We start from the raw sequence: 26,528 nt of genomic DNA, 5'->3' as shown, positions 1-26,528 counted from the left end.
GGCCCGGGTCGTAATATTCAAAAATAAAAAATAAAAAATAAAAATTTAGCAATTGGTTAGAAAAATAGGCTTGTGAAATTTTAGTGTTAGAATTGTCCAAAAAAAGAAATTTTAGTATTGGAATTGGTTTAGTTTGGTTAGAAATTATACACATGGATTAGGAAAATTCATGATTTTCTGTAGTTTAGATATAGGGAAATGACTTCCTTTAGAAAATTGAATTTAATTAGAGTTAGCTCATGGGGTCGCCTGAGGTCGAGCGCGACCCTCGCCGGCAACTGTGCCAGTTGCTGTCCTGAAGCTCAATTCTTTTTTAGGGAATTAGCCCCATATTTTGGCGTGGGTCCGATTGTCTAATGCGAGTGAGTGGGGTCCGAGTTGAGACCCGCCAAGCTGAGTCCACTAGACGGGTCTCCCGAGTCACGCGGGAACAAGATTAGACGGATAAGATCGATCGCCTATCGGCGTACACTCTTTTCTTCTTCTGCTTCCGCTGCTTCAAACCTCGACCTTTCGCCGGACAAAATCGCCGGGAGAGATAGGAGGCGGAGGAGGAGGAGGGAACATGCTGAGGGCCGTCGTCGGCGGCCGAGCAGCCACCAGGAGCGGCGGCGCCGGGCTTCACGAGCCCTTCTCCGCCGCCGCCGCTAGCCCCAATCCCGCCCCCGCCGCTCCGAATTCAGCGTCCGCAAAATCCGCCGCTTCTTCTCCTTTTTCTGCCAAGAAGAAAAAGCCCCGCAAGCTCGATCGCTCTCGCCGCCGCTTCTCCCTCTCCTCCTCCTTCCTCCGCCTTCAACGGTCTCCCGCGGCCTGCTGCTGCTGCTGCCACAGCCGGTGTCGTAATGCCCACTTGGCCGTCGTATCCTTCTTCACCCGAGCAGGACGATAGCGAGTGGGTGTACGTGGACGGGAGAGGAGACGGTGAAATCGCGATTGGGTACCACGACGACGTCGTCCTCGGCCCTGTTCCTTCCAAGTGGGAGGTCGAAAATGCCGTCTCTGCTCTTCAACGGTGAGCCCCCACTTGTTGCTAGCTTCCGTATGATTTGTTGCCGTAGGTTCTGGTTACTGTTCCTTGTAATTTAGTGGAAAGGGAGCCTCCTTTCTGGCCGTCGACAGAAAGAAAGCAGGATTCTCATCGTCAATTCATTTCGTTGTCTGGACAGCATAATGGACTAACACCACGCGCTCATGACTACTTCCAGGAGATTAATTCCTCGTAAAGGTTTAATCTTCAGGCGTTGCATTGTAATCCATTGCTACCTCAGCACGCAATTTTCCCATTTGTAATGTTCCGTCGTCAAGTTGCTAGTGACTTCATCGCAAGTTCAGCTTCCAGGCTGGGCTTTTTCTGCAAACCTGTTTATTCGGACACTTGAGTTCTGTGAATCGAGTTTTACTGAGCTCAGAAGGTCTTCACGAGGAAAGATGTTAATTTAGCGCTAAATTTACACGGCTTTTACTATTATACCTCTAGACCTTTCTATGATTGATCTCATTAGTGTTAGTTCTTCTTCCGGTGTTGGCTTGTAATTCGTTCATATGAAGTCGAGACCTTCTACTCTCTCCTGCTTGGCTTTGGCTTGATCCAAATGCTAACTGTGGTGATGAAATGGTTTTGATGTCACAGGGTTTTTTACTCCACTCCCTATCCCTGGATTAGGGATCGATTTGGTCTTCCAATGGAAGAGGAAATAGCAAATGAATCTGAAGGCCAATCAGGTTTATGGGACCAGTGTTCTCTTGTTGGCTCAGAATTGACCAAGTTGACACTGCTAATACGTCTGATATGAGAACACTGCGTCCTTATGGGCCTGAGAGAGTCTATGATGCTTTTAATATGTTACAGACTGAGCCAGCTGTTCAGGTGATCGTTACTCTCTTTTACACATAACAGACAAATAATTTGATTGTAAGGATATCATAGCAATATTCTATGCTAAAAATGAACATTTCTTGAATTGGTCACAAAGTGTGGAATTGGAAGATCTTCTGATCACGAATTAGATATTTGCAATTGGATGCAATTTATGTATATACTCATGCTTCTGGAATCTCTGGATCATATGTTTAATCAGTTCCTATTGAATTATATGGGACATTTAAACAAAGATTATGGAATGCGTACCATTATAGTTTTGTTGAACCAGTGAAAGTTCTGGTGTCTTTACCCTCTCCCTTTTTGAGAACTTCATCCAAATGTGCCTTCTTATGCATTTGTGAAAAGAATGTGATTTATCTGTTTTATAATGAGAAGCATTTGATCTAAATCTAGAGTTGAAATTACACGGTGTATATCAGTATAAGCAGATTCTAGAAATAATGCCATCAGTTCTTAGGTCCAGATGTTACTTATCATTGCCATGTAATTTTTTATTTTTTTTACCACTTGTGACTTTTTCTGTTAGCTGTGCATCTTTCTTAAACCAAAATAGGTATCTATATACCCTTTTACATTATCTGCAATATAATTGATGTTCCCTCCTTTGCTTTTAGAGAATGGTCGTTTCATTATCCTCAGATAAAGCTGTTTGGGATGCTGTGTTGAACAATGAGGTGGTAAAAGAGCTCATGGAGTCATATCATGCAGGTTTGTTTGAAATTTCATAGTTATGGTTTATTAGATTGGTCTTCTCTGTGCATTGCATCCTAATGTCTAACACCATCCTGTTGATGTCAGGAAGCAGAATATATTCTTCATTGCAATATCACTAGGTACATAATATAAGGAGAAGTAGAATGAAATCAATTTTTGAAGCGGAAAACTTGGCAGTTTGCTTCCTTTTCTTTTATTTTTCCTTAAATAGAGCTCTGCTCTTGTTGGGACAATATCAGTTTCAAGCATTTAGGCCTGAAAACATCTGAAGGGGAGACCAGGGAGTATTCTGATTGAACAGCCTCCGCATTTGAAAAGTTTGACAGTGGATGCCCTCATGACATTTTTTTCCAGCTTGTAGGGTGTCTTTGCCATGTAATTAGATCGTAGGAATTAGATTGCTTAATTTTGTGCTTAAGAAGGCTTGAGTTATTATTTTGACCACCCATGTAAAGTTGTGTAGTTTTGAAGGAATCTTATGGTATATGCAGCTGAAAGTGATGGCCATCCAGAGGAAAGTCCAGACGAGACTCCAGAAAAAAGTCCCGATAATTCAAACCCTGTCTTGAATGCGGTGGGTTGGTTGTTTGATAGTACAAGGGTAAAGCTCATGGAAATGATTTGAGGGTATGGCAAACCTAGCTGGAAGTTTCTTCAAGCCGCCTGCTGGTAACCTAGCGACAAAAGCAAGACCAGTAATTCTCTTTGGAGATAAGCTGAGAACATCATTTTTCCTCTCGATCGTGGTCCTGGTCATTGTGGACATTGCTCGAGACCGCAGGGGCTGATCATCATTTGCCAACATGACTCTGTATGAAAGTAATGACTACTTCCAGTATGGTGAGATGTTTGTGGGGTTTTATGTTCACTTGAGAAACTACCATGGTTCTGTACAGTAAGATCATATCTCCGCATGCTTTTACTTGTAAAGCAATGATGCGGGGTTCATTTTACATTTTCTTCGAACTTGCCTTGGGAATTAGGTGATTTGCTTTTCATGCTTTATGGTTGACGGACTCTGCAGCTATTGCACAAATTGCTCGGTCGCTTATGGGCTGCATACGTCCTCTTACTTCAGTCCTTTTGTTTCAGTCATAGACAAGTCGCAAGGATTTGCACGAAAGCAGTCTATAGATAGTCAAAGATCAAAGTAGCAAAGCATGTTCGAGCTTTTATCCTTACAGATTAATTCGTAGCTAAGGACTTACCTTGCCTTTACATGAAAAATGCTACGAAGTTCCTACCGGGATTTAAACTTCCGAACTGCAACTACCCCTTTACAAGCTGAAGAACCAAGAATCCTACTTGGAAAATTGAGCAAGGTCATATATATGCGGCGACCAGGCAAGGCATTCTAAACCTATGCCACTTTTGTTAATATAATCATAAACCTTTTAATTATATCAATTAAATCTTAAACATTTTCATATTTTACCTATTAAGTGTATTTAGCCAATTTTGATTGGAAATCCCTGAAATAAACACGGACCATTCATGGCATGGTTGTTGCTTTTAATAGTATTTTAATATTTATTTATTTATTTATCACTTTTTTTTTCTTTTTCCTTTTTTCTTTTTGTGGGCCTCAAACGACCATTGACGAGTCCCAATGGAGGGGAAAAAAGAAAAAAATTAAAGAAAAAAAATTAAAAAAAATTTATAAATTATTTACGTTAATATTAACCATGCTATATAGAATGATTGATGTTCATGTCAGAAATTTTATTTACTTTCCACACAACCGGTTGAATTAGTATATATTGTGATCCTAATTTCATACATGTTTGGCCGTACAATGTGGTTCTTTACTTTCGCATAATGTCATTAATTTGAATTGGAATGTGAATATTCAATTCGTGATTCTCTATTAATTTTCCCAGCTCCCGTCTCGAAATGCGCGATCATCACTGAGAGAAGGAATGTAGGCGCCCACGGAGGCGAGGCGGGAGCTGCGCGCGGTTCTCGAGCAGTGTTCTTGAGGTGCGCGTCTGTGCGTTCGCGTTTGGGCGGGTGGGGATATAATTTTAGACGAGGCAGGTGAGTGATTGCCGGGAGTGTTTTTTTTTTTTTTGGGCTTTTTTTCCATCTGGGTGTGCTCAGATTTTCTCGTTGCATCAGTTTTGATATTGAAAAGAGGAGAAAGGAGGAATTTTTTGAGATTTTTTGTGGAGAATCTTGGTAGAAAAAGGAAAAAGCTCCAGAAAATATTGGGTGGTCCGGGACCTCCACGTCAGCGTGATCCCCGGCCACTCATGAGCTGCCATGTGGATGGTGGGCCCACTTAGTGTCTTCTACCCTCTTCCCCTCTCTCTCCTCTTCCTAGCTTGCCGATGCCCTCTCTTCTCCTGAGAAAATATTAGGTAGTCCCGGACCACCACGTCACCGTGCGCCCTGCCAATGAAGAGACGACACATGGCTCCACGTGGAGTCGGGCCCACCATTATTTTCGGTCAAATTTGTGCCCTCCTTCCCTCTCTTCATTAAATGCTTCGTTGTTTTACTGGGCCCACCATCACTTTTCAGAGAACGTTTCGCGTCCCCCCACCCCATCTCTCTCTTCATTAAATGCTTTATCCTTCTCTGCATCCTTCTTCTCCCGCTCGCACGCCCCTCTCTCTTTCAAAATTTTATCTCTATATTTTTCTCCATCAAAGCTGCACAACGCCCGCCCTCTCTCTTTTTCAAAAATCTCTCCCTCCCAAAAGCCCGCCCGTCGCCTCCGAGCTCAGCCACCTCCGCCGTCACCGCCAGGAGCCACTCGCTCCCTCTCTCTCCCTCGTCTTCGCTCTCTCCGACGCTTGCTCTCTCCGACGCTCGTGTTCATGCTATATTTGAGCCGACGTCGCTGGCCAAGTTCCTACTCCCATCGACGTCTGCCACAAGCTCGCTCGACCTCACCTCCATCTTCACCGTCACTCTCGGCCTCTCCCTCGCTCCCGCTCTCCCTCCTTTGATCTTCCCCCCGCCCCGCGTTGCCGTTCCGTTCGAGAACTCGAACCCCCCGAAGTTGGTGTTCAAGAAGACGGCCTCCCCAATCGGCAACACGGTCGAGGGAGCTGAGAAGGAGGCCGCGGTGGAGTAGTGGAGGGACTTGACGTCGACGTGGCTGGGCGAGGCTGCCGGCCCCGTCGGCCGGTCGCCGAAGGCCAACGACCGGCCGAAAGAAGAAAAATAAAAAGAAAGGAAAAAATGAAAAATAAAATAAAAATATTTAAAAATTAAAAGAAACAAAAAAGAACAAAAATTTACCAAACGTGTTTCTATTCATTTTTATTCCCGGAACAAGTTTACCAAACGCATCTTTTTGTTCAAAAATTGTTTAGGAAGAAACACTTTTTTCTATTTACGTTCCCTAGAACGGTTTTGAACGAAAACGTTACCAAACGCGCCTTTAAAGTCATTCTTTGATCTGCTAAAAAAAAAAGTCATTCTTTGATAAAAAGATGTCATTCCAGACTTTTTCATTTTTGTTAAATTTTCCAGTTGTTTTGAAATTTATTTTGGGGCTATCAGAACATGCTACGATGATTAGACCCTTTACAATTGTCCCCACTAAAAGCCCCCACGAAGGCCCCAAAACCGCGTGATTGATCGGACACACCCGGTTAGCAAACACGCAACAAAATCATTGCCGTTAGATTGACACGAGTTGTGATACAGATCCAACGATCGACTCCGATGAACACTACCCCGGTACGGAACTCTGAGTACAAACCTTCTATAAATACTCGCCGCCCTCCTCCGTCGCATAACGCACCCGAAGACCATTGCTCCAGTCAGCATATTTTCTCTCACTAAGTTTCAGTTCTCTCTCTAGGAAGCTCTTCTTCCATGGCTGGCTCAAGCGTGTTGCTCCCTTTGGCCGCAATGGAGGTCCTCCTCGTCGGCTTGGCGATGGCGCAGAGCCGTGCCTCGTCGCTTGCCCACACCCACTCCAAGTCCCCCTCAGCCTTGCCCTCGCCGTTGCCTTCTCCAATGGCGACGAAGACTCCGCTATCGGCTTCCGCCCCATCTCCCACTAGCGTCGTCACCTCCCCCTCCTTGCCCCCGCCGTCGCCTTCCGTCCCCGGGGGCCTTGTACCAGGATCTACACCGTCAATCACGACGCCTTCAGCCGCGGCGCCCGCTCTTGCTGATAGCAGGGCTGTGAGCAACTGAGTTGGCTTTGCCGACGGTGGCCGAATTCTTGTTGCTCTCTTGGTACTTTTTATTTCTTTTTCTTTTTTATTTAATTTTTATAATACTCAATATTCTTTCTTCGATGTTTTCATGCGTAGAGAGATATGGACATTGGATAGATCATGAGGATTGATTACATATTGTTTATTTGGAGATCATATTATTATTTATTATTAATAATATTCATTTATTTATTTTCTCGTGATGGATATTCATTTTTTTATCCATTTTTTGCGATTCTTGTTTACTTAGGGCATGTTTGGTAACCATCCAAACAGTGCCTGATTTTGATTTTTTGTTCCCGGGATCAGTTTGGAAACAAAATCGTGTTTGGTAAAATTTTGTTCCCGGAAATAGATTTGGAGTAGAATCAAGAATAAAAAACAAATTGATTCTTGTTCGGGAACAAAAAAAAAGAAAGAATCAAAACCAACTTTTCTTCTTCTTCAGCGAACCATCCCATGGTTGCTGTCCACCGCCACCGCCGGTCGCCAACAACCAATCCGGCGAGCTCGCCAAGCCAAGGCAACGTCCGGTGAGCTCTCCAAAGGCAAGCCCAGCCACCGACAAGGCTCAACGGGGCTGGGCGAGCCTCGCCCAACTGCCGGCGAGGCTCGGCCGACGAGGGCTGGCGATGCTTCGGTAAGGTCGCCGGCCACAAGAAGAAGAAGAAGAAGAAGAAGAATAGGAGAAAAAGGAAAAAAAAAAGAAGGAAAAAACGGAAAAGGAAAAAAAAAATAAAAAAGTAAAAAAGTAAACAAATATTTAAAAATTAAAAGAAATTGATTTGGAACAGAATCAATGAGTACAGGTACAATTTTGGACAGTTATCAAACGACTTAAAATGCTTAGAAATTATTTCCAAGAATAGAATAAAAAAGAATCATTTTTATTAGAATGCATTTCGGGGAACAGAATCGTTATCAAACGTGCTCTTAAAGATCAATTTTCGAAAATAGCACAACACATCACAATCAAGAAAAAAAAATTGCCAGTTGATCTAATTATTCGCTTTTCCCAATGCTACTATAGTCCCAATAAACAGTTATTTGACAATTTTACATCAAAATAACAAAATAAAGGTACTTATCTAAAACGGAGCGAAAAATTTCAAAGATTTCTATGTACTTTATAGATAAAAAAATGGTGAGGACTTTGCAATTTAATTACCATTCTATAATTTCTAAGGAATAAAAAGTCAATTAGTGATATGTTAGTAGAAATAGCGAGTTAAGAGCGACCACTAAAATACTATGCTCTCCTTTGAATAATACAAGAAAAGGCCATCGTTTCTTATTTAAGTTTTAATTTTTCTGGCTCGCATATGGAAATATGATTGTTTCGGGACCACATTATACGAATTAAAGTTTCTAAAATGGCATTTGCATGTTACGGTAAAAGTACGAAAATGATGTAAAATAAAGTAAAAGTTAAAGAATCACATTGCATGGACCGTATTGGTCACTTGAGTGGTGAAATCGACATAGTACAAAGAAAGAAATTCCCGGAAGAAATGCAAACTCATTATGGCAGAGAAAAAGCGTGCAGATGATGATATCTTATTCAAGGATGGTGGATATAAAGTTGGAGCCCAATCAGTTTGAAGGCTGATCAAACCAGTTAGATCGTCGGTAATTGATGGGGAAACAACCAGTCTACTAATACGTTATTTTTGAATATTACCTTTTCAAATTTTCAAATATTTTTTCCTTGATTCAATGTTCCATAAACGCCACATCGACGTCACGTGTCTTGAGAAAAGTCACATTGGTATTTTCTATTTTAAAATTAAATGGAGATAATGGAGGACCTTGATTGCATCAATTTAATAGTTTTTGGGACTTAATTACACTTTTTAAAAGTTTCGAAACTCAAATAGTAGAACTTTTTGTGACAAGTTTTATAACTTTCAAGTGTAATTAGTTTCAATGACTAGAAACTATACTTGGATACATAACTTGTGGACACATAATCAATTCATCGATTTCTAACCAAGCATCATCCCTTTAGTTCTACAATCAATTCTTAACTCGAAAGTTTTTTTGTTTCAAAAATTAGAAATTGCTGACATAAGAGATAATACTCGATATTATTACAAAGGTTAATACCACAAAAAATCTCAAATTTATATATCAGTGACAAGTTTAACTTCAATTATTTTCATTAAAAAAAATTTTGTTTAATTGTTAATAACGGATGTGATTTTTCATGATTTAATCTAATTTAACTGAAAATAATGAATGATAAATTTATCACAAGAATATCAATTTATAATTTTTTTATGATAAAAAATTATATATGTATCAATTTAAGATTTTTCATGATATTAAATACTTATTGAAAATAAGACTTGAGCAAGTCCTTAAAAGACTCAAGAGGAGAAGAAATAAGTGGGAAATCTGCCTGGGGTGGGAGACCTCGTAATGTTACCCCCATATTCCCTCTCTGTTGGGAAGACAAAGATAGATAGGGAATTAGTCGACCCTATGATGGTGAAGGTAGACATCACATTAGGATTTCGATCCTAACTATCGTTGGGTAGGCAGATATAATAATCTTCCACGAGTAAGGATAGATGAAATGCTTACTACAACACTAGCACACCTAATAGCACAATCTGCATAACCGACTACCTAGTGTTGTACCTTCGGATGGTAAATTTATCACAAGAATATCAATTTAGAATTTTTTATAATAAAAAAAATCAATTTAAAGTATTATATATATCAATTTAAGATTTTTTATGATATTAATACTTATTGAAAATACCCTAATCGCGAAAGATGCACCCACTTAGATGTCGATGTGCTGTGAATTTATCTTTGGGCTGTTAGAATGTGCTAAAGAGACATAACCCTTTACAACTGTCGCCACTAAACCCCAGCTACCGGCTGGCATCACCTTGCAGGACGAAGAAATGCATCGTTGATTGGCCATGCGGTCAGAAAATACAAATAAATCTCAGCCGTTGGATTCGAGGGTTTCCGATTATAATGCGGATCCAACGGTCGACTCTGATGAACTCCACCCCAGCACGGAACTCACCAACACCGACTTGAAGCGCGAAACCTTCTATAAATACCGTCACTCTCCTCGTCGTCAATCACACCCGAAGATGCTCGCTCCAATCAGTAGATCTTCTCTCACTAAGGCTCTGTTCGTTTTGCGAAAAATAATTTTCGGGAAAATGTCCGACGTTCGTTTCACGGAAAATGAATTCCTTGGGGAAAATGTTCTCCATGAAAGGAAAAAAGTCTTTTAAATTAAGGAAAAATGTTTCCACTTTTGAAAAGTGGAAAACATTTTCCTCACTTGATATCTCTTATCTCACACCTCTATAAATCCTCACTTCCTCCTCCCCTTCTTTTTCTTCTTTTCTTTTTTTTGTTTGAATTATTTTTTAATTTTCTTTTTCTTTTTTAATTCGAATTATTTTTAATTTCCTTTTCCTTTTCCTTTTCCTTTTCTTTTCTTTTTTTTCTTTTCTTTGTTTCCCATCTTGTTCTTTCTTGGCTAGTCGTCGGCCATTGCCAAACGAACCTCAAGCTCGTTGATCTCAAGCTTGCGCTCTGCACTCTTGCTTATCATTTTCTTATTTATTCTACCATATAGTAATACATTGCTCAAGTAAATGACTCTACATGCTTTGCTTCTTTTTTCTTTTATTTATTAGAACACAAAAGACGCAAGGGGAGAATAGGCTACTCAACTGGAAAATTCTCATGAGGGTTGTACATGCTTTGCTTCTTTTTAGAATTCATACGAAAATTTTTTTTAGAGTAAATCGGGGAGAATAGGCTACTCAACTGGAAAATTCTCATGAGGGTTGTACATGCTTTGCTTCTTTTTAGAATTCATACGAAAATTTTTTTTAGAGTAAATCGAGCGCTTGGCATCAATGAGGGAATAAAGATATGAAGTAAGTTTGCCTGGATTTAAAGGCAGGTTCATATTTGATAGATTTATAAGTCGGTAAGTGATGCATGCTTAAGTAGTGAAGTCTTAAAAAATATTTTCCTTACCGAATATCGAAAAATATTTTCCGAAACATTTTCAGGTTTTAACCAAACACCAGAAAATATTGTCATTTTCCTGAAAAATGACTTCTGAAAAAATATTTTCCGGAAATGGCCTACTTTCCACAAAATGAATGGACTCTAAGTTTCAATTCTCTTTCTCTCTCTAAGAAGCTCTTCTTCCATGGCTGGCTCAAGCGCATTGCTCCCTTTGGTGGCACTAGCGGTCCTCCTTGCCAGCCTGGCGGTGGCATAGAGCCCCGCCTCATCGTTGGCCCTCACCCCCTCCAAGTCCCCCTCGTCGTCATCTTCTCTGGCGATGACGCCGACGACCCCACCGCCGGCTTCTACCCTGTCTCCTCCCTCGGCCCCGTCACCTCTCCCCCATCACCCCCCTCGGGCGGCTGCCCCGTCATCTCCCTTCCCGAGGCTCCTGCGCCGTCGATCGCAACACTGCCGGCCACGACGCTTGCTTCTAGGGACAGTGGCGCCATCAGCAACAAAGTTGGCTTCGCCGAGTCGGCAGTGATCGGCTCCTTGTCATTGGTCTGTTCATATAAGCAAGCGATCCGTCGGATTCTTGCTCCTTGTCTAAGACTACCACGATTTATTTCTTTTTAAAAAAAAAGAAATTGTTTCATAATACTCAAAATTCTTTTTTTTTTTGGGGGGAATTTTAACACTTTTTATGTATACAGAGAAATGCTTATCGAACAGATCATTACAGACGATTGATGATATTGTTTATCTAGAGATTATTATTATTTATCGCTAAAAATATTTGTGTATTTAGTTTCTTGGTGAATGGATGTTCGGTTGTTTATCTATTATTTGCGATTCTTGCTCGCCTAAACAAATACACATTGTCGATGTATTTTTAAAAATTAACAAAATGCCTCGTGATCAGAAAAAAAAAAAATTGCAATTTGGTCTAATTTTTCGCTTTTCTGAATGCTCTCAATAATAACATCAAAGGTAGAATATACTTTACCAAAATAAAATGGTGAGGACTTCGCTTTTCTGATTGCTAAGAAATAAAAGGGTCGATTTGTGATATGTCAGTAGGAGTAGCAAACAAGAGTGATGATCAAATGGTTTGTGCTACTAAGAGTTATGGATAAATATACAAATGGTCTCTAAACTCTAGCCTAACGAGTAATGTGTGAATATAATCACCGAACTTTTAATTTGTTCAATATGTCCCTAAACCTTTAATACATGTTTAATACAATTCCGGAATTATATAAAAATATGTTCACGCTAGTCCCTCCATTAATTTTAATATAGTTTAGGGACTAAATTGAATAAATTAAAAATTAATGGACCACATTGAACAAATTAAAAATTTAGGAATCACATTATATATCGAGCTAAATTTCAAGAACTACATTAGACAAGTTAAAATTTTAAGGGTCATATTATATATTGAGCCAAAATTTATGCACCAATTGTATGATTTTTTTCAAATAGTTAATGCCCGAGCCAGAAAAAGGAAAATCTTGATTTGGTACACTTTTCGCTCTTAAACGAATGTTTTCCCATGATTTCTTGATATTACTTTAATTAACAAAATAAAGAAGTAATTATCTATAATGAAGAGAAATATTCAAACATAAAATATAACTTGCCAAAATGACATGGTGTTAGATGTTGCTTTTTTATTTTACTTATTTATTTATTTTTCGGTTGAAGATGTTGCCATTTAATTACAATCCATCTAACTTATGAGGAAAAATAAGGCGATTAATTATATATTCATAGGAATAGCAAGCAAGATTAAGTGATTAGAGACTCAAAAGCATTTTGTAAGTGATATAAATAATTATTTTTAAGAATTTTTTTCTAGATCATTTATATTTTGCAAAATAGCAAGAATCTGAGTTGTGTTTTTCTCACATCTTTAATGTGTACACCATTCTCCAATTCTCCAATTCTCCAACAATAATTCAAGTCATTCCATCCGACCAATCTAGGCGTGATTCCTATATCAACAAGTACATGGAGCAGAATTACAATTTGAACCATCAGTCTAAAGTTTTCGTTCATGAAAGTTACATTTATCCGGTGACTAGAATTAGACCGAGATAATATAGCTTGGAGACATTGAGCAAAGGTTTGCTTATTTTGCGTTAACCTTTCAGGGGCTCAAGCAAACATATAATAATAGATTCAAAATTGTAACCTAAGCATCCCTCTTTGGTTTCTACAACTAATTCATAACTCGAGAGTATCTGTGAGCCTGTGGCACTTTGCTAATCAAGGCCAAAACTGAAATATTAAAAATGCCAAAATAAGGAGTAACACTTGCATGTTACCTGAAATGCCCATGATGTATCATCTTCCTAAAGCAAAAACATAGATGGATTCCTAGAGTGTCAAATCAAAACGCGTTTAAATTTATTTGCGTTATTGGAATAAAGAAATGCTACAAAGATAGATTTTTATTTTCTTGTCTCTTTGTTATTATAACCCCTTACTTTACTAGCGAGTTGAACTAGTCAAAAAATTTAGAAGCAATGAGATTTTTTACTCTTTGTTAATGCCATAAAAAAAAAAGATTAATATCCTGAAAAACCCCAAACTGGTATATTTGTGACAAATTTACCCTAAACTATTTTTTGACCATGAAAAACCCCAAATTAATAGACCTGTGACAAATTTACCCATGACCATAAAAAACCATAAACTTATACATTTATAACAAATTTACCCCAAACTAATTTATTCGACCGCAAAAAACCCCAACCTGCTAAATTTGTAACAAATATACCATCCGCTAAATTGAATTAATACCACAAAAAAATCACAAAAATTGTAAATTGTGACAAACGGAACAAAAAATCCCAAATTGGTAAATATCAGTCAACTGTCATGTGTCATTTAACTTAATAATTTGACAGTAAAATTTAACGAAAACTAATAGATGATAAATTTGTCACAAGTGTACCAGTTTATGGTAAATTTGTCAAAAGTATACAAGTTTTGGGTTTTTTGTAATCAAAAAAATAATTTGAGGTAAATTTGTCAGATGTATACCAATTTAGAGTTTTTCAGAGTATTAATCCTAAAAAAAATCTCAAATTATACCATCAATAATATAAATATCCAAAACCTTTTTTTTGGTGCTATAACCCTAAACTTACTCATTATAATACAAATATCCTAAACTTATATCAAGGTGGTATACTATTAGTATACATCATATGAAATAATGGACAAAATTAAACTTTTTCGTGACACAGAAAGATAGAGAATATTTATATTACAATGGACAAGTTTCGGGATTTTGACAATACAATAGGCACAATTTGATTTTTTTTTTTTTTTTTACCCCTTTCTTTAAAAAAAAATTAGAAGTTGATCATAAAAAATAAAGTAAAAAACATGGATTATCTCAAGAGATGGTAGCACGGTATGATTTACAAGAATACACACCAAAACCTGCATTTACAACCAGTTCAAAATTTCTATAGGCCTACAAATTTCTAAAGCTACTGATACGAATCACTTATGAAACAGAAGAATGATTGCACGTACAAGTTCTTCCCCAATCTTGACACAGTTTTGTTAGAATGGAATACCCAGAAATACGGTGAAGCAGTCAATGGAGTCCCATCCCCCACCTCAACCACTGATTGGTCGAGAACACATATGATACAGAAAAACGCGCTGATCACACTTCATTCCTGTGAGTACTTTCACTGATAAAGAGAGGAATCAACAGATCCCCCAAGATCGGGACAATCCAATCGGGTTCTTCTGAAGGAGCCCATTCACCTTACCCTTTACATGGTGAATGAAAAGAAGAGACGATGCATGAAGGGGAGCTCAAGCAGAATCTCCGGCAGCCAGATAAATGTAGAGTGAGTAGACGTGCTGTATTGCCGTCTAATATCTATGAGTTACTAATCATCCTCCAGATATTGGTGCACGTGTCAAAGGTGGTCATCTTTGTTGAGTCGAACTCAAACTCATCCACCACCCTTTTCTCCCTGTCAACAATATCTTTGGTTATTGAGATTCAAGGACCGACTGATCTGGGGAGAACGGTGAACTCTAGTCAGTGGCCACCACATTAGAGTACATGAACAAGAACAATTGAAAGGATACACCCTGCAATTTTGGAGCTATCATCCAAGTTTGGGATGATCTTCGTCACAGAAGCATACATCAAAAGACTCATACTGCGAAATTAGGCAGAACAAAAGGATATTAATTGTGAAAAAACATGAGAGAACCTTATTGTGTGTGCACATTGTGCATGAGACCACAGGAGCACAAAGGGGGAAAAGGCTACATTGAAACAGTCATGCTATAAGACCAATTGATAAGAAAACAAAATAACTTTGAGCATCACGTTATGCAAATTTCATTGCCTATTCCTGCAAAAAAATGCATAAAGACAAGCAAAAATCAACCTAAGCAAGCATGCACACAGCACACACATCCAAAAAGTGCATAAGAACAAAGAATTTAAGGATATGATCAGATAATACATAAATACTAGGAAGCAAGAAATCAAATGAACTCTACGAATTGGCCACAAAAGTGGGTCATATACATTCTGGCTGGTGCTTAAGCTACACTTTAGGGTTATAAAACACATTTGGGCTAACAATTGCAGAACTTTGACAGTGTCCTTCACATTATGATAAAATAGCAGCTTAAAAAGAGATTATTTCTGGACCTATACGACTTTGATGGCAATGTTCTTACTTCTTAGCTACTATTCACTACGCTTTTCATTCTTTTGTGCATTTAGGGGGTTGGTCGTTGAAAGGATAGTATTTGGGCTCCAGTGCTTGGAGGATCAGATGTACACAACTCCTAAAGCAAATGAGCGGGCTGTTCCGAAATAAGAAAACATGCTGCAACATCCATACAAGCAATCTTACTCTGCGAGGACATACCCCCAAGTTCGACTACTTAAAACTAATGCCAGCTAGTTTGCTGATCTTGGGAAGCAGTAGTTACCAGAAGATGATCTGATTCTAAAAAGCACCAGTAGATAAATATCATGGATTATAAATTGGGATTATATGGAGGGGAAGGAATAGGAGATTTACTATAAGAGTGGAATTTTAATTAGACTTCTCTATGTGTGAATAAATGCTGAAGACCAGGTTGGTCGTTGAAAGGATAGTATTTGGGCTCCAGTGCTTGGAGGATCAGATGTACACAACTCCTAAAGCAAATGAGCGGGCTGTTCCGAAATAAGAAAACATGCTGCAACATCCATACAAGCAATCTTACTCTGCGAGGACATACCCCCAAGTTCGACTACTTAAAACTAATGCCAGCTAGTTTGCTGATCTTGGGGAAGCAGTAGTTACCAGAAGATGATCTGATTCTAAAAAGCACCAGTAGATAAATATCATGGATTATAAATTGGGATTATATGGAGGGGAAGGAATAGGAGATTTACTATAAGAGTGGAATTTTAATTAGACTTCTCTATGTGTGAATAAATGCTGAAGACCAGGTTACAGTTCTCATTGACGATTGTATACGAACCTGCAGCCCCTTACATCCCTCTTCAGTGGTAATAGAGTTATAGCAAAAGGACACAGGAGACAATTATCCCGTTAGCACAAATATTAGATCATGAACAAGAGAACACACACAAGCTGCCAACTAGATCCTTCTATTGCACAAAAATGTAGGATTCAACCGATGCTACTAACCTCATCCTCCAGAGATCAACTTAAGTAGCACAAATATGATTGGGCCGTCTAGCATTTTAAACTTCTTGTGTTAATCACATGAAATGTAATTTCACAAATTGTATAGGTGGAGAAGAGATTACAGTGACCATTCCAATGTATGTCTACTCAACAACATAAGTCATCCAATAAAGTGATGATGCAAACTAATCGTTCTTCAGAAATGATTAGCTAGCAACAGACACTGTTATGGACAGTTAGAGAGGCATACAGAGCCTTGCTTTTTTTCGCAATAGCAAGAATATAAGGAAATGCAGATGCAAACTTATAATACCAGACACAATTTAATGTTATGTTATTTTCAATTTCATGCAATTTTTTTTCAACATTCAGAAAAGATATGCACATTCAAAATATCCAATCTGTTGAGTTATTAATTTGAAGAATAAAATAGCTTCTGCATATGAACTTACTGTTCTTTCCGCTCATTTTGCTCAAGTTTCTTCAAAACTTGGTTCCTCTCCTCAATGGAAATCCTTTGGAGATCTAGCTCATTAATTTCATTGGCAACAATTGTGTTGGTACACATAAAAGACAAAATTGAAAATCAATTGTTTGTCAATGAACGTGTAAAAGAATCATCAACGCTATCACGAAAAGGATTGTTTAGATATTTATCTCAAATCCTCCATAAGCAGTCGTTCCTTCTCAAGTTCCTCTTGCAGTTCTTTCTGGAGTTGGTCAATATCAACATCTCCAGCAACTTCAGATCTCACTGCTTCAGTTTTCTTCTTGCAAGCATCAATCTTTTCCTCATACTCTGCTCAACCACAAAATTTAGAATAAAGAGAGAGCATCAAAGAGGTGTAAGATCAAAGCAAACCATCTTGTTGATAAGTTGGTCTAGATTTTAAGGTCATCGTGATTGTGAATAGACATAACTTTGCATTTCTTCCTGACCATTATCAAATTCTACAGAATTAGTGGGAAAGCTCTGTACTGCAGATAAAAAGAGAAAGGGGGTCCAAAGGAAATAGAGCATGTTCTCATTTCATTACCAAATAACCAAAAAGCAAACTGGCAAGATCTAATTTTGACACAATAGCATTTATTCAAATATTTTTTAATTAAAATGACACAATGTGAACTTGAGGGTTTCGTGGATATCATCACTAGTATAGCGATTCAAGAAATGTCTCTAATGTTAGTCCATGAAGCTGTCACAGTGAAATACTTGCATCTGGTAAAGAGAATCACAAGTCACAATGTTCAATTAGTCTCAGAAACACCCCCAATCCCAAAAGCCATTCAACCTATAAGGTTGATAGGAGATGAATTGTCACACACAGAAGTAATCGTAATTTCTACTAGACAAAGAACCTACCTTGAAATTGTAACTATGAAAAAGCAAAGAGAGGAAAAAACCATATTCTGATCTACATAACAGAGTAGGCTACCAAATCAAAGACAGCAAGAAAGAATCAAACAATAAATTCTGTTTAAGATGAAGGAATTGCATAATTAAGTAGGGAAAAAGCAAGAGAATAGAATCAAATAGGCTTGGAGCCAGCATATTCCTTTATCATCCGCTATGTGATTCAATGGGTTAGAAACTACACTCTTAATATATAGTTTACTTGAATGAAGTGCAGCCATCACAAAGGGCTTTCAAATATTTTTGTACTAACATCATGATAAACAGATCGATCGAGCACATCTGCAAAATGGCTTTACGTTCCTGAGGAGTCTCCATATCAGATCTCATGACCTCATGAAATAAGAAACCCATTTAGCCTTATATCAGACAAGATAAAGCATCCTTTAACTAATTTAACATGGGTACCAATATCTCTAAGCAGTTTGGTGTCCGGTCTGCAATTACTCGTGCAAGACAAAATCAAACTCAGAACTTACATGTATATAACTTAACTTGTGGGTTGCACAAATTGGACGGCTAACATCCTAGTATTAGGATGTCCATATTTAGTATAGGGACTCCAAGAATATGAGCAATGAAAACTGTAGCAGAACTATACACACTGCATTACACGTTGTGATGGTAAAGACAGACAATTGGGTATCTCTTCATCAGTAATAGAAGATTCTAAAGAATTAGTAGGGAAGAGAAGTACTGTGGATAAACAGAGTAAAAGGATGTGCCAAAACAAATTGCCTGCATCTTCATTTCGTTATCAAATAACCCATAAGCAAACTTGGCCAGATATATCAATCGCACACAAGATAGCATTTCAAAAGGCCCTGACCCCTGAACTACCTGCACTTCTATCCTGTCATCCTTCTCGATAAACGAAGAAATTTTTGAAAGATACTCGGAAAACCCACAACAGAACAGCAACCACAGTTCAAACGACACCATGTCAATCAAATTCAGACAAGAACTGGGAACTCATCAAAAACTTCAAATTGAATCCTTTTCAGCTCAAATCAAGCCATCGACAAGAAACGGTCGCACCCATCAAACGCAATCACGAGTCGAGGCCTCCCCAGAAACGCAGACTCGCGGCATCTCCGACCCGAACCCACCAACCCACCACCAAATCGCAACGCCTAAGCAAAAAGGTAGCCGCGAAAAGGGGAAAAGATTCCTGACCCAGGATCGAGGACCGAAGTCCGGCGAGGTCGGCGTCGTAGGAGTAGCGGAGGGCGTCGGAGTGGCGGAGGCACTGGGCGAGGGCGGCGACGTCCTTGTCGTCCCTGAGGACCTGGGCGAGGTCGTCGCTGTAGGAGACGAGCTTCTCCAGATCGATGCTCCGAGAGGAATCCCCCATCCCTTTCCCCCGCCTTCGCTTCCACTCGATGGGCGAGAGCTTCGAGCTTGGGTTCGTGCCAGAGAAGAGGGAAGATCGAAGAAGAAGACGATGTGGACTGGAGAGGGAAAACTGGAAGAAGGGCGCCCCTAAAGCACGTTCAAAATCCTTCTCACTTTCCCCCTCCCACTTTTTCTTCGAGAAGTAAATTATGTAAATAAGCACACTAATTTCACGAAAAAAATAACAATTTAAAATATTTTAAAGAAAATAATCAATTTCATCGTTTACAAAAATCGACGGGAAAATTCTAAATAAGAATTTGAAGTACTCATTTTCTCAAATAAGGACAGGATATGATTTCGAATAAATGCCTGAAGTACTCTTATTTTCTTGGCTCAAAGGGCCTAATCTTATTATTTTGTGAAGGGTAATTTCGTCTATTTAATTTCTTTCTTTCTTTCTTTCTTTTCTAAATTAGAAAAGAAACACACTTAGGAGGAAGGGCTCTCTCCCATCTATGACTGCTGTCCCATCACTAATGGGGCAGTTGCGATGGTTGGTGGGGTTGTCGACGCTTGCGCGAAGGCCAGTAGGCCCTTGCCAAAGATGAGAGAGGGCGGCGGCCCTCTCCTAGATCTGGGTAAGGGTTGCTTGCCCTTGTGTAGGGCGGGCAGCCATTGCCTAGCGCCCCTTGACATGGGTGGAGGGCATTGGGCAAAGATTGCCCGCCTTCGTATGTTGTCATCTTATCTCATCTCCAAAGAGGGTTGTTGGTCCTTGCCTAGGCATTGGCGACCTTGTCGACTATTGACGTTACTCCACTGGCGATGGGGTAGTGGCCACAGGCGAAGGTGTCCCTCTTGCCTTTGTTTTTTTAATTTTTTTAATCTAATTAAATTTAAATTTAATTTGTATTTGGATGAAAGTACTCCTAAAAATTTTTGTCGACAAACTAGGCCTCTATTTGAAACAGTCATAACCACTTCAAGCCACTTTTGAAACTAATATGACTATTTCAAGCCATTATTTGAGAAAACGAGAACATTTCAAATTTTTATTTGAAATTTTTCCAAAATTAACCGACGAAATTTTTTGGCTCTCCATCAAATTGTTTAGACATAAATTATTATTGATGATTAACATTTTTATAAATAGGATAAATAATCATTTTTAAGAAAATATGTGTCAAATAATTGATTCTTTGTATAAACAAATGTACCCCAGACGTTTAAAAAAGTACGCCGTCTTTAATATTTGATAATTAATTCACCACATTTTAACTTTAGGAACCGATTGTAATTTACTTTAATTATTGTGTTCTTGCAAATCACTTTAGATTCAGTTTGGCACAACGGAATAGAATGAATGAAGAAATTGAATGAAAAATGAAAAGGCAATGATTAAAGATGTCATTTTCTTTGTGGTTAGTCGGCCAAGGGAGTAGAACGAGATTTCTTTTGTTTGGTGGTGAGCAAAATAATATGAGAAACGGAATGAGAGTTACAATCAATTTAATTTATGTGCACTCGTGTTTTAATTAAAATTTATAAAAATTTATGAACATATTTGTAAAAATGCCATTCTCTAAATTTACCAGAGTAGCTAAAACAAATTATTGCAACAAAGTTATAATTCCTAAAATATTGCTTAAAGGAGTTGCCGTGAAAAAATTTATAATACACATTGATTCTAGTCGTGGCATCACTATCTAACATATATTTACCGATACTGATTAATAATTTGCTATAGATGTCTAATAATATCACTAATTAACTAGAATTATCTTACAGTCTAATCTGCTTTTAATGGGCCCAAATGGCTCTCTAGCCTTGGAAAGGAATGATGATTCCATGGCCCGTAAAACTAATGGGGCCTCTCCACAACTGTTCACTATGGACATCGCTTGAATCAAGCGACTCTAAAGCACTCGACATTCTTCACCTATTGCCTGGCATTCGAGTCTATTGAAATAACCCGCTTCTCCTCTCTTATCCTCTTTAATTCGTCCCGTTTTTAGTGTTAACTGTTGTACGGCATTAATCCTTCTTCAAGGCTTAGGGACCTTAAAAGAAAACCTCCTCGATAGATATGAATGAAAGTCTTGTAAGGCAATGAGTTTTCGTGTTGTAACTTAAGCTAAACTTGAAAAAGTAATTGGGCCAATTTAACACAAAATTAAGAAACTTGTAAATATAGATTTTGTTTGTTTCACAAAAAATGTTACATTTTTGGAGAAACTATTTTCCAAGAAAATAGCAATATTTTTTATATTTAGCTGAAATCTAAATTTGTAATTTGAAAAGAAAATTTTGATTTGATTTTCTTAAATACATACACACCATTCAGGCGCTAGTATTTTGCGCACAAGTAATCAAGGAACCAGGCATGGACACCAGGATCCCTGGTCTAACCTTGATGAACCCCAACCATGGTACCAAGGACCTAGGCAAGGCCACTTGAGTCTTGAGCAAGAGAGTAGGCACCAATCCCACGTCCATAGAAACCCAAATTGAGAACTCAATACACGTGCAAGATTTTTGGGCGCCTTGAGTTGGTTTCATAGAGGTCGGGCCTTGAGGTCCCGATGCTTGGATTCTTAGCACATGGGCATCCATAAAGGCGGAGCGTAGGACCTTGGTGACCTAGGTCCTTGGCGCTTGGGCTTGGTCCCCAACACTCAAGTCATGGTCCATCGAGGATGGCCCAGGGACACTAGTACCTATGCCTAAGTCCTCGACCAAGCCAAGAACCTTAGTGATTGAGTTTAGGTTCATCAAGGTCGCGCTTGGGACCCCTAGTTGCTTTGACCCGAGGAAGGCATTGATGTACACGAGCTTAGGCAGCGAGGACCTAGAAATGAGTGTTAAAGTTTCTGTGCAAAGCTAGAGTTTCTGGTCCAATCGCTAATATCTAGCCATATTTTAAAAATGATTTCTAATTTTTTCAAGAGGAAATCATTTTCTTGGATTTAAGTATAGGTATTCTATTGAGTAGGAAAACATTTTCCATTAACTCATTTTCCTAAGTGATTCAAAATGTTGGAAAATGTTTTCCTAATGTCAACTTCATAATTTGGTTAATTGACCCCACTACTTAATGCATGGCACTGTCATTAAGCGTGAACACTTGACACAATGTTATCATTCCTCCTGCCTCTCAACTAATAATCGAAGTGTCTATATTACATAACCAAAACCACATCAAAACTAATTAGGCAACCGACTATATGTGTAACTAATTTTGGTGCATATACACTATGATAAATTGCACACACTGCGAGTGCATCTGCCTAGTTTTTCCTTTTCGTTTCCTTTTGACTTTTTTCTGCTTGCTCGGGGGCATCCACCTAATTATGAAATGCCGCAAACATTGACAATAGACCGAATGCATATATCCTTGAAAAATTTCTAACATGTTCTTAAAACCATTCATAATAGTTAATTTCATGGTGTCCATGCCCAATATGAGAACGATTTGAACGTCACTTTACAAATTTTTTAAAGTTCTTCACCCTTTATTTTATCATTTAGGGTTTTCTTGACCGACATATAGAACTTCAAAACTACATCGAAGTTCGATAAGGTAGAATCATGTAACTTCCATTGCCACGTTCTTTTTCTTGACCTAAGTAATTTCCACCTACTCTTTGAAGAATAATATTATGTTTATCAGTTACTTATAAGGTTCATTCAGCAAATGAGGGGACAGATTCTTTATTGAACTTTCCCTAAGATCCGCTTATAGTGGGGTACGTTTATTCTGCAAAGCGACTTCACAAAAATAGTCTTAATTTTCCTAAAATAAGTCCTCATCGGACTCCTATTACTCTACTCAGATTTAACAAAGTATTGAGTGGTTCAATTAGCTCGCAAATCATGCTAGTGAATGAATTCAATTTGAGTTGCATTAGCACCTCCAACCTCAAAGGCACAATTCCCTGGGCTTTAATAACAAATGCCATCATCAGCGATTTGTTGCATGTTTACTTTGTGAGCATTGCTCAATGCAAAGGATGACTTGGGTAGAAAACGAGATCCTTAATTGGAGAGTTTTGGCTTGATGGGCTTAGAGCAAGATTATTCATTGGGGATGACTCACCCTATCCTTAACCCTTTCAGGTAGCTTTGGTGCCAGCTTGTGTCCTCCGAATTTGTAGTAGCCCCTGTTGGATAAACCGTAGATTTCCTATACCTAGATTTGCATGATTTTGTAAACCAATTTTTTTTATCCTTTCGCTGCAAAAACCCATCATTTCACCTAATTTTGGAGAAATTTTTGGACTTCTGGCCGTTAGTAATCATTACATATGGGCTCCTCAAGTTCGGTATTTGAAGACTTAGGATTCCGGCAGTCAAACGAATGGGAACTCTCCACGGTGATTACTACTACCTCTCTTGATTTCCAGCCACTCAAAGCAACTCGATTTTTTCCTCCTGCCACCTGACATTCGAGTTTACTAGGATCGTTCATTCCTCCTCTCATGTCCTTTCTTCTTCATCCCGCTTTTAGTGTTACTGCCGCGCGACACTAACCCTTCCTCACGGTTCAAGGACCGTGGGAGAAAACCTCCTCAATAGATAATGGTGAAAAGCCATATAGAGCATTGAATTCTCATGTCGAAACTTAAGTTTTCAACTTGACAAAGTAATTGGGTTAATTTAACACCAAATGAAGGAACTTATACATATATTTTTCAACTTTATAGGGCCGGCCTCATCCCGAGGCTCAACTAAGAATCAAAATGTCTAGATTATATGACCAAAAACACATCAAATCCAATTAGGCAATGAACTATGTGTAGAAATAATTTTGCGCACGTTATAATTGCATGCATCATGCGAACATCGGTTTGATTCATCCTTTTTGTTTCTTTTTAGTGTTTTCTGGTTGTGTGCATCCACCTAGTAATGACATAACATTTGACCAAATGCATTGATCCTTTGAAAAATTCCAAAACATGGTCTTAAATACATTTTTAATAGTCAATTTCTTAATATTTAAGCCCAACGTGAAAATGATTTGAATGTCACTTTACAGACTTTTTAAGTTCCCGTCCCTTTAATTTATCAATTAGGGTTTTCTTGACTTGCATGCACATTAAACTTCAAAACTACGACTTTGATCTCCTCAATGATATATAATATTAACATTTTATATCATGCAGAGATCGCATATAGAAAAAAATCTAAATCTAATGGAATATGGTTGACCAAAAATTCCTCTTCATACTAGCAAGGCGCTACGATGTATGCTTCCTCAACGTAAGCAAATGAATGCGTGAGGAAATAGATTTGACAGCTCTTTATGTCCAATTTTTTTCACAAAGTCAGTACTTACCAAGGGTCACGTCTCGTCCTTGTCTATTGTCTTTTTCTGTTTCTCCACTGGTGGCCGATGCAGCTCGCACGGTACGTATGCGTGTTGTCTATAGCGACAAGAGGAAATTATAATTTCATTAGGGGCAATTATCCAATAGAGCGAGAATGATTATTTAATTGCTTAGTTTTTTTTTTTTGATCATATTCTATCACTACTCTAATTCTCATTCTTAGATTCTTACCCCTACACACTTGAAACTAAATCATCCATACCTTAATTCATTCTAAGAATGTAGGGATTTGAACCCTCTACTTCTCTTTTCTATGTAGAAAGGGTGAACATTAAGTGAATTTAATTCCCTTTTTATATGGTTTAATGTTGAAATGAAAAGGATAGAAGTACAATGCCAAAATGCCTTACAACTTTCTATTATCTATCTAAACTCTTCATTCGATTGTTCGCACGGGGCCAATAACCTTGGGTCATGGGTGAGGGACGACATGCTCATTTTCGCATGTAGGGTTTTCATAGACCATGAAATAGCAGGGATGATCAATTTATGCAATAAGGGGTGCAGTCGTTGATGGTGGGGATTTTCGCAAACAGTCAACACTAGGGTGATGCTTAGTAGGGGTGAGCATCGGTCCAGGGTCAACCCTGGACCGACCCTAGACCGGCCCAACCCTGTCGGTCTTGGTTCGGTTCCTAAGAAGACTAGGTCGGTCCTTAATCCTATAATTTGTATACCAGCACTGTGTGGGTTGGTCCTCGGTTCTAAAAATTTCGGGTCGGTCCAACCCTGACAATATATAATATTATTTATAATTTTTTTTATATAGAGAAAATATTAAAGTAAACAACGTCAATAACATTAAATAGATCTTTAGTGATGAGTTCAAGTAATTTTACATTGCTCTTTAATAACTTAGATTTTTAATATCTTTTACGGCATCAATAGTTACAATTTACGAATGAGGAAAATGTTTTTGTGAGGAGTCCTCACGATATCCAAAAAGGCATAAACAGCTACTTATGGCATTGTCCTCTAGTATTCGTTCTATTATGTTTTATTTGTCCTCTTAGTTTTCAATTTGCCAAAATCAAAAGAAACAACTTCTTTGCTTGCCACTTGACACCCGCCTTGCTCGCTTTAGGTCACTTGTGCCGCTCGCCACTCGATGCTCGCTTGGTTTATTGCTCCCCGCTCGACATTTGATACTCATTATGTTCGACACTCACTCCACTTGACCCTCACCGCTTGCCTTTCTTAGTTGACCTCGCTTATTATCGAACCCATTGGGTCGGTAAGGTCCTCAATTGCCCTTTCAAGAAATACAAAAATGAAATAAAAAGTTATTGGTTGGTCTTGGGTTAACCTTGAAATCGGACCAAATCCATTGGGTTAGTTCGGTCATCAATTACTTTTTTAAGGAGTACAAAAAATGAAATAAAAAATAATCGGTTGGTCCTAGGTTGACCTTAGAACCGGACCAAACCCATTAGGTCGGTTCAGTCCTTGGTCCCAAGCTCAATAGGGTCAGTCCTTGGTCCCAAAAATTGAGGACCAGCACTGTGTGAGTTGGTCCTAGGGTTAGGGGGTGGACCGGCCCAACCCAGACCATGCTCACCCCTAATGCTTAGTCTTACTAGAGAGAGAGAGAGAGAGAGAGAGAGCAAAGTGAAGGGTTGAGTATTTCGCATATGTCCCAAGTCTGGGAGCTTAGTCTTACTAAGTTCTATGATCTTTGTCCTTACGCCATCACCTCTATCTCCCAAGTTCGGGAGCTTAGTCTTACCAAGTTTTACGAGCTTTGTGTTATGGTCCGTAATTCTCCTATACTCGTGAACCCTTAGGAGTGAAGCTTGGGGTTATCGAGTGAAGATTAAAGACGCAAAAATGATGAATATAATTGGTCTGTGGGAGTAACGTTAGGATGATTGATGCTAGGAGTTATATCATAGAAGGATTATATCACTTAGGAGC

At 38.7% G+C, this 26,528-nt stretch overlaps 2 protein-coding genes across 3 annotated transcripts; one reads left to right on the top strand and one right to left on the bottom strand.

Annotated features, from left to right (window-relative positions):
• The first annotated feature begins 508 nt into the window (after nt 1-508).
• LOC120289569 lies at nt 509-3,601 on the top strand. Of its 2 annotated transcripts, XM_039304659.1 has the most exons (4): nt 509-1,012; nt 1,631-1,867; nt 2,497-2,590; nt 3,088-3,601. In XM_039304659.1, the coding sequence occupies exons 2-4, from the start codon at nt 1,727-1,729 to the stop codon at nt 3,219-3,221; spliced, it is 369 nt and encodes a 122-aa protein (XP_039160593.1). In that variant the 5' UTR covers nt 509-1,012; nt 1,631-1,726; the 3' UTR covers nt 3,222-3,601. The 2 variants fall into 2 exon arrangements, with proteins under 2 accessions (XP_039160593.1, XP_039160592.1); XM_039304658.1 differs by lacking the exon at nt 509-1,012 and having other exon boundaries at nt 1,418-1,867.
• A 10,554-nt stretch (nt 3,602-14,155) lies between these two features.
• LOC120289572 (kinetochore protein SPC24 homolog) lies at nt 14,156-19,365 on the bottom strand. The gene is made up of 4 exons (XM_039304668.1): nt 19,066-19,365; nt 17,133-17,274; nt 16,928-17,029; nt 14,156-14,783 (listed from the first exon to the last, which is right to left on the bottom strand). The coding sequence occupies exons 1-4, from the start codon at nt 19,241-19,243 to the stop codon at nt 14,687-14,689; spliced, it is 519 nt and encodes a 172-aa protein (XP_039160602.1). The 5' UTR covers nt 19,244-19,365; the 3' UTR covers nt 14,156-14,686.
• Between the last annotated feature and the right edge of the window lie 7,163 nt (nt 19,366-26,528).

The sequence above is a fragment of the Eucalyptus grandis genome, chromosome 11 (assembly GCF_016545825.1).
Source record: "Eucalyptus grandis isolate ANBG69807.140 chromosome 11, ASM1654582v1, whole genome shotgun sequence".
NCBI lineage: Eukaryota > Viridiplantae > Streptophyta > Magnoliopsida > Myrtales > Myrtaceae > Eucalyptus > Eucalyptus grandis.
The sequence above is the reverse complement of the archived record's forward strand: the minus strand, read 5'-3'. Positions and strand labels throughout refer to the sequence as shown.

Bases quoted from the DNA above. Each gene is read 5' to 3' on its own strand.
- LOC120289569 (XM_039304659.1), top strand. From the start codon at position 1,727: ATGGGACCAGTGTTCTCTTGTTGGCTCAGAATTGACCAAGTTGACACT. The intron at 1,868-2,496 runs GTGATCGTTACT...CTTTGCTTTTAG, and splicing joins AGACTGAGCCAGCTGTTCAG to AGAATGGTCGTTTCATTATC. The intron at 2,591-3,087 runs GTTTGTTTGAAA...TGGTATATGCAG, and splicing joins CATGGAGTCATATCATGCAG to CTGAAAGTGATGGCCATCCA.
- LOC120289572 (XM_039304668.1), bottom strand. From the start codon at position 19,243: ATGGGGGATTCCTCTCGGAGCATCGATCTGGAGAAGCTCGTCTCCTAC. The intron at 17,275-19,065 runs GTCAGGAATCTT...GTGGTTGAGCAG, and splicing joins ACTTCGGTCCTCGATCCTGG to AGTATGAGGAAAAGATTGAT. The intron at 17,030-17,132 runs ATAAATATCTAA...GTGTACCAACAC, and splicing joins CTGCTTATGGAGGATTTGAG to AATTGTTGCCAATGAAATTA.